General features: G+C 43.3%; 1 protein-coding gene across 1 annotated transcript in view; it reads left to right on the plus strand.

The window, feature by feature from the left end:
* The window catches only part of Snx30 (sorting nexin family member 30), a 106,766-nt gene that overhangs the window by 37,691 nt on the left and 53,350 nt on the right, over window positions 1–15,725 (plus strand). Inside the window, exon 2 of the mRNA XM_005329699.5 lies at window positions 14,021–14,212. Coding sequence (XP_005329756.1) covers window positions 14,021–14,212 — 192 coding nt within the window. The remainder of the gene's footprint in view (window positions 1–14,020; window positions 14,213–15,725) is intronic.

The following is a 15,725-nucleotide window of genomic DNA, read 5'->3' on the forward strand; positions in this document are numbered from 1 at the left end:
GAACAGTTTTTTCAGCAGGACTTGCCTCTTGTCATAAGGATGGAATCCATGGGCAGTACGTGGGTCCGTTGAACTTGGGTTTACTGGATTTTGCTAGAACTCTAGCAGTTTTTAATCCTTTGTAATTTACCTGTGTTTGAAATATGATTCCTCTGGTATGGCCAGGTTTTATTCTGCCTGGGAAACATTCACGAGAGTATCCTGGGCAGCTGACCTTAGCGTTGAGGGGATTTCTCACCTGTCCTTGCCTCTTCTGGTATCTCCCACACAGTTTAAGTACCACCGGGGCAGGCAACAGTGATAGGTGCTGGGACAGTTACAACAGCTCCCTAACTGTTCCTTCTCTCATCTCCTATATCGTTTCTTTATGTGTTCTGCATGCTTTTTCCTAATTTTTTGTTGGTAACACTTATGCAAGATTGCCACCACTTTCCTGTTTAAAAGCCTACACATTGGACCGGGAGGTAGCTCAGTCATAGAGCACTTGCTCAGCATGTGCAGCACCCTGGATTCAATTTAAAAAAAAAAAAAAAAAAAAAAAAAAAAAAAAAAAAAGCAGGCTTGAGCATTTAGAGTGCTTCTCTAGCTCTCAAACCTGTTATTTAAGATCCCTGAGTCTGGAGCTAATCTGCTTTCCTGGCTGGATTTCCCATCACTTCCTCCCAGTGGCTTATGTCCATCCATGGTGACTGGTCCTGAGTGGCGCCTGCTGCATTCACCCCCTGGCAGTTTTGCTGATGCAGTACTCCGAGCCAGGAATGTCTTCCTTCTCCTCTGAGTGGCTCTTCCCTCTTTACAGAGGGCTTTCACTTACAATCTTAATAATTTCTGTGCAGCTTCGCCAGGACAGAGTGGTCTTGGCATCTTTCTGCCAACATTGGTGAATGTAGGGGATTTTCTTACAACCTCAGAGCCAACAGGCGATCTGAGTTTCAGCCCAGCTGCCCTCAAGGAAGCCTTCTGCCACCCTAGGAAGCTCAGATCCAGCTCCCCTCGGGGAAGCCTCTGCCACCCTAGGAAGCTCAGGTCCAGCTGCCCTTGGAGAAACCTTGCTTCCCAGCTCTAGTACAGCAAGCAGGCTCTGCTTTACTCATGAATTTCTCAGGGTGTATCACGTTGCCATTCCCCATGCTGCATCCTGGACTAGCTCCCTCAAGTGGATTTCTTCTCAGCCTGCTTTCCTCTGCATCTGTAATAGCACCTGGCAGTAGGTGAGAGCTTGGTGTTTGGGTGAATATGTGTGTGAATAGATTTTGCATTCCATATCCTCTGGTTTGTGGTCTGGGGGAGTGTAGCGGCCTGGTAATTAGCTACTCAAGACTCCATGTGTTGGAAAAGCCCCTACATTATGTCTGTAGAGTAAATAGGGTCTGGTTATTATTTTGTTCCACTCCCTCTGCCATCTCATAGAGACATAATCAAGTATTTCATTACTTGATGAAAGGTGCTTAAAACATTATACATGTTTTAAGAATGTAATCTTTCAGCTAAATTTTGTCAGACAACAGTTATACTAGGGAGAGGCTTCGAGGAAAGGCATTTCTGTAATCTACCAGTGCCTTCCTCCATAATAACCTACACAAAAAAATAATGATGTTCTTTAATTTGGACAGCTGGTGTTTTTCTTCTTCATATATGAAGTATAAATAAAAGCATCTCTGGAAACCCTCCTGTTGATCCCTTGCATGCCAACTTCAAGACGAGCCTAGAGGCCTCTCCATATAGATGAGCGTCCCCTGGCCGTAGCCGTGCCACATGCAGGAGTGGGCTCCTTTCCGACTTTTCTTTATGCCTCAAAGTTTAAAGACAAATCAGTAGTAAGATTTTTTTCCCTCATTCTTTCCTTGACTCTCTTCTTTGTCTATCTGTGCTTCTCTGTCTTCTGTATGTGGTCAGAAATAAGAATCGCTGATCATCGGTGCTTATTTGCAAAGCTCATTTCTGGATCTGAGTTCAGATTGCCTCTATGGAAGGACAAGGCAGTCTTGAGTCATTTGGCAGTGGGGATCCAATTTGAGAAATGCATCCTTAGGGGACTTCATCCTTGTGTGAATGTCATGGAGTGCACTTGTACAGACCTAGATGGTGCTGGTAGGCTGTGTGGGTAGCCTATTGCTCCCAGGCTACAGACCTGTATAGTGTGTTACTATACAGAATACTGTGGGCAATTGCAACACAGTGGTAAGTATTTGTGAATCTAAATATATCTAAAAATAAAAAATCTACAGTAAAAACACAGTACAAAAGCTAAAAATGGTACGGTTGTATCAGTTACCATGAATGGAGACTGCAGGACTGGAAGCAGCTCTGGGTGAGTCAGGGGCTGGAGAGCAGATGTGAGGGCCAAGGACCTCACCTGTACCACTGTAGACTATAAACACTGTACTTGGTCTACACTACATTTATAATGAAACATTTTTCTTTCTTTAGTAATAAATTAACTTTAGCTCAACTGTAACTTTTTTTTTTTGCTTTATAAACTTAAAAAAAAAATTTGTAATAACACTTAGCTTAAGTTCCAGACCCATTGTTGTAAGAATACTTTGGCCCTTTATAATCTTACAGCACCACTGTCATACTTGTGGGTTGTTGACCAAAGCGTCGCTGTGTGGCACCTGACTATGTTAGGTTTAAGGCCCTTTTATGTCTCTGCATCCTCCTCCTTTCTTCTGCTTTCTTTACTTGTCTGATTAGGTAGTTATAAATCTCTTTTTCATAGTTTTGGTTTGGAATCATTCCTGCTTTGTCTTTCATTCCTTAATTTTTTGACTGGGTTGAGTACCTTTTTCTTTTTCAGTGACCATATGAACTATGGAAATAAAAAGGAATCAGCCACATTCCATGTGAGTCATGTCGGTAGGAATGTAGGAACCAGGTCTGGAGCAACCAGGTACCAGCTAGGTGGCTCTGTAGCCTGAAGTCCATCTGCACTTTTGGGTTGGAGGCAGGCACTCTTCACAATTCTAAAAAAGGCAACCATGGGGGAAATTGCCCCTGGCCTTGAGGACTTGCACAGCTCCTTCTTGGCAAGATGTGGATCTGAGTCATTAGGACATTGCTTAATGCCTCAGAACCAGTACTGAAAGAGTCCTGTCTTCTCTGCACGAGGAGAGGGAGATGAAGTGAAAACTTTTTCTTAGGGAAGTGGGGACTCTTTTAATATATTCACACATTTCCTTCTAGTATAGCATATTCTTGTCTTGGGTTGATTTTAGATTTGGGGTGTGGGTTTAAGGGCATCCTAGCCCCAAAAGTGCAGGGTGTGTGTGTCATCAGTCATTGAGTGTGAGAGTGCTCTACCAGAGGACAGCTTGAATTTGTGTAGCCAAGGGAATGCGAAATATGTTCTGTTTCTTTTTCTGGATCAGAGATACAGTTTAGAATCTGGAGTGCCTAGAGTTTTCCCATAGGTATTTTTAAAATTTTTTAGTTGTAATATGGACTCAATGCCTTTATTTGTTTTTATATGGTACTAGAATTGAACCTAGTGCTTCACACTTGTGAGGCAAGTGCTGTACCACTGAGCTACAACTCTAGCCCCTCCCATAAGTATTTTTGAGAGTCCAAAAATGATAGGTTCTGTCCCAAGGGAGGGTCACATTTGCTTGTGCACATGCAAATCCTGGCACATAGTTTTTGGCCCTAAGGTGCCTGTGGATTTCAGAGAGTCTGTGTTGTAAGGGGAACAGAGGTTTTTGGTAATCTCTGAAGCAAGGACACTTGTAACGTCTTGCTAAAGGTGAGGGCTTTACAGACACACTTGAGAAGTATGAATTCTGAGAACAGACTTTATTGTAGCCACTTGGTGCTAGTGGGGTTCTGCCCTGTTCTGTTCCTCGCTTGAGTGGTTTTTGCCTTGAGAAGGTTTGGCCTGGGCTGATGATTAATCGACAAGTATTTGATCACCAAAAGCCTAGGTAGCTCTCTGTGGAGTATTGCTGTTTTTAATCCCTTGTTCATGAAGTCCAGAATGCCTTTCCTTTGAACTTTCCTTAAGCACCTGGTTTGTTTTGTCAAACACCGAGGGAGTTTCATGTGAGTAGTACCGTGTCAGATGACAGCACAGAAAGATGGAAGGGTAGGAAAGGACCAGGCCTTGCTTAAGGGATCATTCTAGACACCTTCTTCCCAGTTGAGATGGAAGAAGGAATGTGGTGCAGGTAGCACAGCCCTGCAGGAGAGACACAGGCCTGGCACCTCCTGCACCAATCGGTGACCGTGACTTCATGCACATCACTTTGGAGCCTCTTCCTTTTATGTAACACACACAACTTGGGTGACTGCTGAGGATTTTGCACCTCAAGCCCTATGTGATTTGGGCACAGAAATATCAGTGGAGGAATGGATGCCCTAGCTTTTCAGGTTTTCCATTGGCAGGATGTTGAGACCAGGGTTGAGGTAGACAGGTAAGAGTAAGTTTTTAGGTAGCCTTCTCTTCTCCATGGATCTGTGCCTCTGGGAGATTTTAATCTTGCTTCTTAGAAAGCTGTCCGCTTGGACTTTTGAGTCCTACAGATGGCCTGATGTACTTGGCCAGCAGCAGAAGTGGAGTCTTCCAGGTTGTGGCTCTTGGTTTATCATCCATTAGATATAAACTTTTGGAAGTGACTCCCTTCCTTTAGTGAGGTGATTCCTCATCCAGGAACATCTAAGCTGAACTCTCTGTCTTGCTTTTCCATTTGGCACATGTGCTCATTTTTCTCCAGGTGCCTCGGCCTCCACTTGCCTTCCTCCATGCGTGGAGCTCTTTCATGACCAGTCCTGCATTACGTCCTTAGAGGTTTTTTGTGTCCTTATCCCCAACCAGGCTGAGTTGTTTAAATACTGATGTTCTCACTCCTGTTTTTTGGTAGCCTTGCACTAGCACTTTGGTTGACATCTGTAAGGTGTTCAGCTGTGCTGGAACCAGTGGACCCTCCTTGGAAGGAATATACAGGAATCATGTTTAAATTCAGCTGAGTGTTGGGGAGAAACTTTCCTCCCAAGAGTCACAGGAGAGTTTAGAGAAGGGAGTGCTAGTCTGGAGAGTTTTAGAAAGGGCTAATAACAGATACTGGAAACTTTGCCAAGGAATGTGGACTGGGGTGCTTTCATTCTGACTTCATTTATGATCTTGTTGGTTGGTGGTCAATGGGTGGATATTACTCAAGGGGTAGATTTTTTTCATTGAAAAGCTAGGGAAACATGTTCAGTTTCAAAATAGCTTACCAGCCTGTAAATAAAGGTTTGAAGCAAGTAGTCTCTGAACCAGTATCTAAAGAAGAGTCTTTGTCCTATAAGAAATGTTCCCAGAACCCCAGCTACTCTGGAGGCTGAGGCGTGGGGATGGCAAATTTGAGGGCAACCTGGGCAGCTTATTGAGACCCTATCTATAAATAAAAAAAGATGGGGATGTAGCTCAGTGGTAAAACGCCCTGGATTCAATCCTCAGTACCACCAAAATAATAATAATAATATAAAAATAAAAATAAAATAATAATAATAATATAAAAATGATAATAAAAATAAATGAAAACCCCAGAATCCAAAGTAGGAAATTGTAAACTTATCAGGGAAGATGCTAAGCCTAGAAACCTTGGAGTAGTGGACCTTGGGAACTGGGAGATACTCGTGCAAGCAACCTTGGAGGTTTTGGAGAACATTTGACATGAAGATTTGGGGATGGCATGGTATAGGGCATTGAAATTTGTATCAATAAGCAAGGAGGTCCCAGAACTTGAGACATACATTTGGATACCTCTGGGGGGAGGGTTTAAATCTTTGAATCTTTAAATTCCATACTGTTTTGCCACTGCTTCCTATCCAGATTTTAGACAACTTTTAAAATTATAAGTACTAGTCAGCTTTGCTGTGGTAATGAACAACTCCAAAAATTCAAAGGTCTGCAATAAACATTAATTTCTAGGTCATGTGACATGTCAGCTTTGCTGTGGTAATGAACAACTCCAAAAATTCAAAGGTATGCAATAAACATTAATTTCTAGGTCATGTGACATGTCAGTGGTTGAGTCAGCTTTGCTGCTCCCTCCTACAAGTCATCCCACTCTGAAGGATCAACCCTTACCTGGGACCCCTACTTTCAAGGTAGAGCAGAAAGAACAAGAGACTTGCTGGAAACTCCCAGTGGCTCACACAGCCCCCACTCTGCTTGGTTCATCCCTGTGCCTGAGTCATGGGGCAGAGCTGTGTCTCCCTGCAGGAAATCACCGGGCCATAGGAAGGACCGAGCTCCTCACAGAACAGGGGGTTAATCATTGCAGATGTTAATTCCATCTACCATGTCATCTGTGACCTCTACCTTTTTTATTATTTAGTAAAGACAGGTTCACATTTATCATTTTAAAATGGACAGAAAACATTTTCTTCCTGTTGTGTGTATTAAAATTTTAGATTTCTCTGAGAGAACTTGATCTGCTGCCAGGAAGTGATGTGGCAGATCACTATGTGTATTCCACATTGTGTGTTCTTCTAGCTCATCAATGCATTCCCTAGAATCTCTAGAGTGGTTGTGAATGCTAGTAAATACCAGGTGTCAGAATGAAGTTTCTGAACTTACTAGCTGTGCAACACCACCCCCCCACCCCACCCCCCCACCACCCCCCCCCCCGTTTCATTGTTTGCTGTTATTGATTGATTGATTGAGCTGTCATTTACATACCATGAAATTCACCATCTTGAAATATACAGTTGAATGGTTTTTAGTATATTCACTGGGTGGAGTAACCATCAGCAACTGATTCCAGAATTTTTCTTTCTTTCTTTTTTTTTCTTGGCAGAGCTGGAAATTGGATCCAGGGCCTCACACACTAGCCACATGCTCTACCATGGAGCTACATGTTCGGCCCTTCAGAATATTTTTGTCATCGTCAAAATAAATCCCATCCTCACTAAGCCATCTCTTCTGATTAGCCTCTCTGTCTCTCTGTCAGTGGAAAAATCTGCTTTCTGCCTCTAAGGATTTGCCTCTTATGACAGTTCACTTAGAACAATGTAATCAGTTTCATTGCTGATGTTTTCTGGTAGATACTGTGTTCTTTAACATATTTAAGAACTTTCCCTTTATAAATCCTTAACTTTACTTTGAAATTTTAATGAATGATACTTACCAGTGAATGATACTAATAAACATTTTGATAGTTGTGGACATGATTACCTTCAGTAGTGATTTACATATGCATTCAGTAATATAATGAATTGCAATAATAAATTTCCTGATGTTAAATCATTTTTGTTTTCCTAGAGTACCTTTGGCTTGATCCTGGCACGTTCTTCTTTTTAAAAATTCTTTTAATGTACCATTAGCTGTTACTTTATTGGCAATGTTTATATTTATATCTGATTTTCCTCTTTGTCCTAAATTTTTGATATCAGATATTAGGTGATCTTCATAAAGTGATTTGAAGCCAGGCACTGTGACACACACCTGTAGTCCCATAACTTGGGAGACTGAGGCAGGAGGATCACAAATTTGGTGCTAGCCTCAACAACTTAATGAGGTCCTAAGCAACTTAGGGTCTCAAAATGAAAAATAATAAAAAGGATTGGGGATGTGGTAAAGCACCTCTGTGTTTGATCATCAGTACATAAATAAATAAACAAATGATTTGAAAGGTTTCTTCATTTTTAAAAGGTATATGAGAATATTTGAGAATATTTGAATGAAGCAGGACTTACTCCTTGAAGGTTCATTAGAGATTAACTGTGAAACCAGGAGGGCCCAGCTTGTGTTTTCGTGGAGGTCTCTGATTCTCTGGCATCACTTCTTTAACCATATTTGTCTTCGGATTTCTGTCAAATATCATTTTCATTTTAGCTTCCTATTTTACTCTAGAAACATCTAACATACACATTTCCAAGCTTTTACACATTATTCACAGCACATCCTTATAATTTATTACATGGAGATAAGATTTATTTATTTTTTTTTCTTTTTTTTTTTTAATATTTATTTTTTAGTTCTTGGCGGACACAACATCTTTGTTTGTATGTGGTGCTGAGGATCGAACCCGGGCCGCACGCATGCCAGGTATGGCGCGCTACCGCTTGAGCCACATCCCCAGCCCCGGAGATAAGATTTAAATACTGATTTTTTTCTGTTCTTTTTCTTTTTTATCATTTCTATAATTGGTGAGGTTTCCTAAGTTTTACTTTATCAAATTCCTCTTTTAGAATTAAGTTTTGACTTATGACTTTTGCCTTTTTTGGTTTTCAGTATATACTTATGTGAGGTGAGCACTTTACTATTAAGCCTTGTCTCCAGATGCCATGTGTTTTTTTTTTTTTTCTTTTTTTAATGAGAGCACACAGTGAATGTGGTATAAGTGTTTTATTTCACAGGCTGAAGCTTTTTCATGTATATTTGCTCTTGAGGATTCTGTGGGACTTTGTTTTTTTTTTGTTGTTGTTTGTTTGTTTACATGTATCTGATATAAGGATGCAGGCCTGAAGAGTGGATTACTGGATTGCCATTGTTTCTACTTGATGTCATTAGAATTCTCCTTTGGGATCCTTATGTTGGTACCGGTTGAGCGAGCTGGGAGCGGGGAAGGGAGGTGGAAGGAAGACTGGCAGCATCCTGAGCATTCCCCTCAGGGAGACTTGGTCTGGCTCCTCTGGTGTCTGGACCACCTGTCGCCTGGCTTCCTTCTTGTTTTAGCACCTCTCCTCCTTGTAGAGCCCCGCCCCACCAGCATTTGCAGTCTTGCCTGTTGGACATCCCCAGACCTGCTGACCTTGGGGCCACCTTGTTTGTTCTTGACCCTTACCCTGCATTTCTACCCCTGTGGCCGGGATAAAGCACTGTGGGCAGGGAGCCCCCTACTGGTAGACCTTGCTTAGGGCGTCTACCTGTGCTTGTGATCCACTTCACAGCAGCCAGAAACCCTGGCTGTCCTCCTTTGTCCCATCATCAGACCTCCCATGTTCCCTTCCCTCCTGACAGTTGCACTTTCACATTAGGGTGCACATGAGATGGGGGTTCGAGACATTTTCTACCTTTTAAGTAGCCTTGATTACCTTAAGTAACCTGGCGGTGACTCGGGTTCAAGATGCCTCTTAGTTACTTTTCCAGTTATACCAATAGAAAATCTTAGAAGCTTTGGCATTTGGATGGCACCCTATTCTAGTTTCCAGGATCACTATGACTCCAGTTGCTGTATTTCTTGTCATTTTTCCCCACTGCTTTTTCTCTCCCATTCTTAAATAAGTATCTGGAGGAAGGAAGAGAAAGCAAAGACTGGTGGTCAACTCGCCAAGTTCATCTAGAAGTCTAGACCTACAGTTTTTGAACGAGTGTGTAACATTCTGTCTTATTAATATAAACACAATCATTTCCTGGTTATTGAGCCTTTGGGATTTTTTCCAGGTTTCATTGTGTTCTTTGTTCTATTTTGAACACCATGAACCCCCTCCCCCACTCCCTTACAGGGAATTGAACTTGGGGGCATTTACCACTGCACTACATGCCTACTTCCTTTCCCTTTTCTAAAATTTTCAGATAGGATCTCACAAATTTGAAAAGGCTGGCCTTCATGTGTAATCCTCCTGCCTCAGCCTTCCAAATCTCTGGGATTATGGGTGGGCACCACTGTGCCCAGCATGAATATCTTTGAACAGAACATTCTGAGATTTTTCCCTTTGAATTTGTTCTCCAAAGTGGTTTTAGGGGCTGGGGATGTCGCTCAAGCGGTATCGCGCTTGCCTGGGTTCGATCCTCAGCACCGCATACAAACAAAGATGTTGTGTCCGCCGAAAACTAAAAAATAAATATTAAAAAAATTCCCTCTCTCTCTCTCTCTCTCTCTCTCTCTCTCTCTCTCTCTCTCTCTCTCTCAATCTCTCTTAATCTCTCTCTTAAAAAAAAAACAAAGTGGTTTTAAATTTAACTTTACAGAGTTGGGTGAAGTAGCACACACCTGTAATCCTAGTGACTTGGGAGACTGAGGCAGGAAGATTGCAAGTTCAAAGTCTGCCTCAGCAACTTAGCAAAGCCCTAAGCAACTCAGTGAGACCCTGTCTCAAAAGGAAAAACAAAAAGGGCTGGGGATGTGGCTTAGTGGCTAAGATAGTCAGTTGATAAATATATAATAAATTTCAAATAGTGATAATTCCTGTAAAGAAAATAAAGCCCAGGAAAGGGGCTAGAGAGTAATGAAGGATACAAGGATACTTTTAGGGTTTATGAGTAGAGAAGTTCTCTCTGAATAGGTGTCAAATGAGCAGAAACCTGTTTGATAAGCAAAGAGGCAGCCCATGGAGATCTGTGGTAGAGGAATATTCCAAATAGAGAAAGCCAGCAAGTACTAAGGCCCTGAGGTCAGGATGAGCCAAGACAGTGCCAGGGCCAGAAGGAAGGCCAGTCTGTCCAGAGCAGGATGACCTGCGTAAAAGTGCTGGCCATGAGGTAGGAGGTAAGGGCAAAGACCAGTGGTGTTGGCGCTTGCAGACGGTGGGAGTTGGATTTCCTTCTGAATGTCATGGAGTGTCTTTGGGAGTTGTGAGCAAGGGTGTTGATGTTTTGTTTTACATTTTTAAAAGAGCGCTCTGGCTGTGGTTTGGAGAGCTGACTGTAGGGTAACTGAAGGAAGGCAGGAGGCCTTTCGGTTAAGCCAAGGGTTTCCCTCACTTCCTGAGCTGCCCCCACACCACACCTGCTCCAGAGCTCCGCAGAGCCAACCCCAGGGCTGGAGGACTGTGATGGGCGGAGAGACCTGGGTGGTTCAGTTCACCCAATCCCTTGCCCATCCCCTAGTACTTTCATGTTTACCCTCCATGTTTGTTTTTGTGGGGACCGTATCTTGAGAAAGTCATTTTGGGATAACTTGTATTAAGACCTTAAGGAAGATGTTAGCTTTCCTGGACTCTCTTTAAAAACAGAAGCTTCGTGTTTACCCACAGGACTTATGACCTGGGAGTGGAGCTGAAGGACAGTGTAGGGGCTGGAGGAAAGTCCCACAGAGGGAACTTCTGGCAAAAGACACTGACCTAGGAAGCAGAAACCCCATTCAACCTTTGGTGTGACAAATACTAGCGTCTATACATTTGTGCAAGTTACTTCATCTTTTCGAATCTGCTTCCTTACTGGTGGAGAAAATATCTGTTCTGCTGATCTCCAGAAGCTGCCCTGGGTGCAGTGAAAGCAGACCGCAAGCGCTGTGTGGTCCATGGTGGTGGCCTCAGGCTCAGGAGACCCGAGGCTTCTGTAGCCGGTAGTCTATTCCCATCAGTGCAAGTGATGTTCCAGTGAACACTCTGGAACCAAGGGGTGCCCGTGCTTTCCCTGGCTGTGTAGTCCCAGGAGGAAAGAATCTGGACTGCGTGAGGTCTGGTTCACCATCTCCCCTCCACCCCGTCTGGCCAAGGCAGTTCAGACCTGTATGCCGGCTGTTCCAGGAAGGTTGTTGGCTGAGGTCACCAGGGCCAGGTTAGGAGAGGCTCCTATAGTTGCTGCTGGACCTGGGGCGAGATGGCAGATAACCACACAGTGTGTGGATGAACCGACACAGTTACAATCATGGGAGAGTCGCAGTGTTTGTGCAGAAGTTAAAAGTGTAAATTAAAACTGTGAAAACTGCTTCAGTGCAGATACCTTCAAAGCAGTGGAGGAGGGAGAAAAGGTCAGGGAAGGCCTAAGAGGAGAGAGCATTCAATAGATTCCTTTTTTAAATTTTTGTTTACAGTTGTACTTGGACACAATACCTTTATTTTTATTTGTTTATTTTTTATGTGGTGCTGAGGATCACACCCAGCGCCTCATCTGTGCTAGGCGAGCGCTCTACGGCTGAGCCACAACCCCAGCCCGTCACTGGATAGTTTGGAAACCTCAACAAGAGAAAAGGGAGGGAGGGCTTTGCAAGCAGAGGTGGGAGGTGGGGAGAGCATGGTGGGTTCTGGTGTCCAGGGCTCGTGGGGAGCCGGAGCCCAGGCCAGCTCAGAGAAAGCCACCGTCAGAGCTGGGGTGGGCTTATCTGACAAGATTTTGTTTCTTTAGTGCAGTGTAGAGCCACTGGCAGGGCGGTCCTGAGGGCCTGTGTTTTGAGGCTGTGTTTATAAAATGTAAGGGTGGGCCCCTGTGGTGCCCAGCACGGTGTTTTGTCTGAAGTCGGTGTTTAAATATTTACTGAAATGACAAAGATACATGATTATCTCAGAGTTCCAGAAAAGATGATGTCCCCCACCCGATGTCCCAGGATGCTGGGTGTGACGCTGCATGCCCTGTGGTCTCAGCACACTGAGAAACCAGCAGGTGCTGCTGTAGCAAGGCCCCCACCTGAGGTGCGCCCTGCTGTGCTTTGTAGTCAGAGGTGGAGCTGAGGAGCAGTGGAGGGGACATCCAGGAAGCACCTTCTGCAGAGATGCCAGTAATGACAAAAAAGCGGTTTTGACTCGCTTAAGTATGCGATTAAATGATCTGGGGTTAGTGGCAAAGTGAGACAAAGGAAGGAGACTTTATTGTACTTTCTGTCCCCCACCAAGTTGGGTGACATTGCCCTTAATGCCAGGCCATGCTTTCCTCCACCTCGTCTCATCCCTCTTCCCAGGTCTCCCGTGAACTGGAGCTCGTGGGATATGACGGCTGGGTTGACCTCTTGTGTGCTGTGTGTCTCCTCACCTGGGGGCCGGGTCGCCTCCAATGTGCAGAGCTCCCAGAAGAGAGAAAGGGGAAAGTGCCTCCTTGCCCACCCAACCCATGGTCCAATGGCCCCCAGGTCACCATGGCCCTTTCCATTGTGTTGTGGCACTGTCTTGCCATGTCCCCTCAGTCTTTGTCTCCCAGTGATCCAGGGTGACATACAGAGGCCTCCACACCTAGTGCTGGACAAAGCACTGTTCTGTTATCAAACCTTGAAACCCAGAAGGGTGACTGTAAGACTGGCCTTCCTGTGTTACAGCCTTTGGGTGTTAAAGGGACATAATGTATTGAGGTAGCCACAGGCCTAAAGAGAGTGAGATTTATAGTTTTTAGAACTTTTCTTTTTCTTTCGTGGCATTTGCCTCTCTGACAGCCTCCCTTCCCTCTAATGTTTTTATCGTGGGAAATTTTAGTCATACAAAACAGGACAGATTGTGTGATGAACCTGCAAGCACCATCATCAACACCTGGGTGTCTTATATCATTTATACCCCCTTCCCCAGCCTTATTATTTTGAAGCAAATACTGGATCTCTTATCATTTCATCCATCATAGTTTGGAAACCTCTACATGAGAAAAGGGGAGGAGGGCTTTGCAAGCAGAGGTGGGAGGTGAGGAGAGCATGGTGGGTTCTGGAGCTGGTGCCCAGGGCTCGTGAATATATTTTAAAAGAAGACGACTGTAAAATCATGGCACTTCCATTATCATGCCTAATTGATTCCTTAATGTCGCCTGTATGCCACTGATCAGAATTCAGATTTCCTCGACTCATCTCAGAATCTTACTTTTTACATTTTGTTTCATTATTATTTTACCTGTGTATTGGTGTTATGCCAGAGGCTTGTTCAGGATTCAAATTGAATTTTTTTTTGGCAGGTGGGCCTCCTCTTGATGGTATAGACTTCTTTTTAGGAGGCACACAACTTTTAAACTTTTAATTGTCTCTTTGTGACAGATGATTGCGTTTTAAGTGTGTTGAGTATTTAGGAGGGCTCAGGCCTTTTAATGTTTACCTTGGCCCAGGTGGTGGTCTTAAGAAAGGGGAAAATGGAGTGCAGTGTGCTCAGAGTTATTTCTCTGGCGAAGTCTGACCATGGTGGGTGGTTATGTTCTCTGTCCCTGAACAGAGACACTTGCAGCTGGTCACCCCAGAACTTGTCAGAAGATGATTCCACTTGAATTGGGTCTGCAGTGCCACCATACTCTCTTTCTCTTGGTCATGAAAGATCTGTTTGCTCAAGAAATAATTAGTAAGGAGAGACTCAGATTTTTGGAAAGTAACTTTTGTATTTTAACGTTGTTCCTTGGTTTGGCACACTAGACAGTTGCTGAGGTTCTCCTGCGGTGTGTTTTTCTTCCATTTGTAAGGCAGTTCTTTTTTTCTTGTAGGATCTCATTCTGCCCAACGGTGGTACTCCAGCAGGGACTTCCAGTCCAGCTTCTTCATCTTCTCTTCTAAACAGACTTCAACTTGACGATGATATTGATGGTGAGACCAGAGATCTCTTTGTCACAGTGGATGACCCCAAGAAGCATGTCTGTACCATGGAGACCTACATCACATACAGGATCACCACCAAAGTAGGTTCCTTTGTTTTCTGATGCCCGGGTCTTGGGGAACTGGGGTCCTAACCCCGTGGTTTTCCATTGCCTTCATCCACCCTCTGTACAGCTTCATTCACCTTTATTACATTTGTAGGTGTGGTGTCTGCAGAGAGTGGATGCATTAAGATTAAAAGGATCACTCTGCCAGTGATTCTCCAGAAGCCTTCGGTTCAGGAATGGGGTGACATCATTGGTCCCTCTCGTTCTGAGGTTTCAGCATCATGGACTGTACGATACCGTTTCCTCCAGCTTGCACATAGCCATTGTGGACTATCCACCTTCTGGTTGTGTAAGCCAATCTAATAAATTAAACACATTGATTATTTACAATAAAAAGATTAAAAGTATCACATACACATAATCATTTTTTAAACTATTGAGATGAGGGAGAATTTGTGACCAAGGTCTTTTTGTGTGTGTGGTGCTGGGGATTGAACCCAGGACCTTGTGCATACGAGGCAAGCACTGTACCAACTAAGCTATATTCCCAGCCCTGTGACTAAGGTCTTTTAACCCCTATACGCTGACTTATTTCCTATCATGGTACTATTTAATGGGTTCATATTACGTTAACCTTGAAATTTTCCAGTCATTATATCTACCTAAATCTATGATGAGACCCTAATTACAATTTGTGGCCTAACTGAGGTTGATGGTTGGGGACAAGGAGTAAGAAGACTGGAACTGGTATTTATTGACTTTCTGCTAAGTCTAGGCAAGTAGCAGGCAGGGTAGTGAGATTTAATTGATTGATTCTCACAGCAATCCTGTGAGATCTATCTTTTAGCAGTGACTGTTTATCTGAGAACAGATAAGTAAGAGGACCAGCGAAGACTCATGGTTTTCTGCTATTTGGTCTTAACATATTTCTTTTTTTTTTTTAAATGAATGTGTTTATAATACTCATATAATTTTTTAAATATGATGTTTTTCATCCAATAAAAGATGGATAAACAAAATTTGAGTGTATTTCATTACATTTTTCTTTCCAAAGAATTTAAACAGGTTCAGAACTTATTAAACATTCATAATAATTTTTTTTAGAGAGAGAGAGAGAGAGAGAGAGAGAGAGAGAGAGAGAGAGAGAGAATTTCAATATTTATTTTTCAGTTTTTGGCGGACACAACATCTTTGTATGTGGTGCTGAGGATCGAACCCCGGCCGCACACATGCCAGGCGAGCTCGCTACCGCTTGAGCCACATCCTCAGCCCCATAAAATTTTTTTTATTCTACAATGAAAAAGAGAAAAGGAACAGTGGAGAAAAAAGACATGCTATCCAAGCTCTTCCTAACACCACCCATAAAGGCAACTCCATCTAGTAAAGCTTTCGAAATTCCTTGGCAATCTTTCTTCACAGTTGAGGAGACTGAAGTAGAAAGTTTGAGTAACTTGTTAAAGATTAGAGAATTAGGAAATGGAATTATAACTTGAAGGACTAGAAAGTCCATATTTTAATTTTTAAAATCCATATTCCACTTGTGAAAGAA

This window comes from Ictidomys tridecemlineatus, chromosome 4, assembly GCF_052094955.1.
Source record: "Ictidomys tridecemlineatus isolate mIctTri1 chromosome 4, mIctTri1.hap1, whole genome shotgun sequence".
Taxonomy (NCBI): domain Eukaryota; kingdom Metazoa; phylum Chordata; class Mammalia; order Rodentia; family Sciuridae; genus Ictidomys; species Ictidomys tridecemlineatus.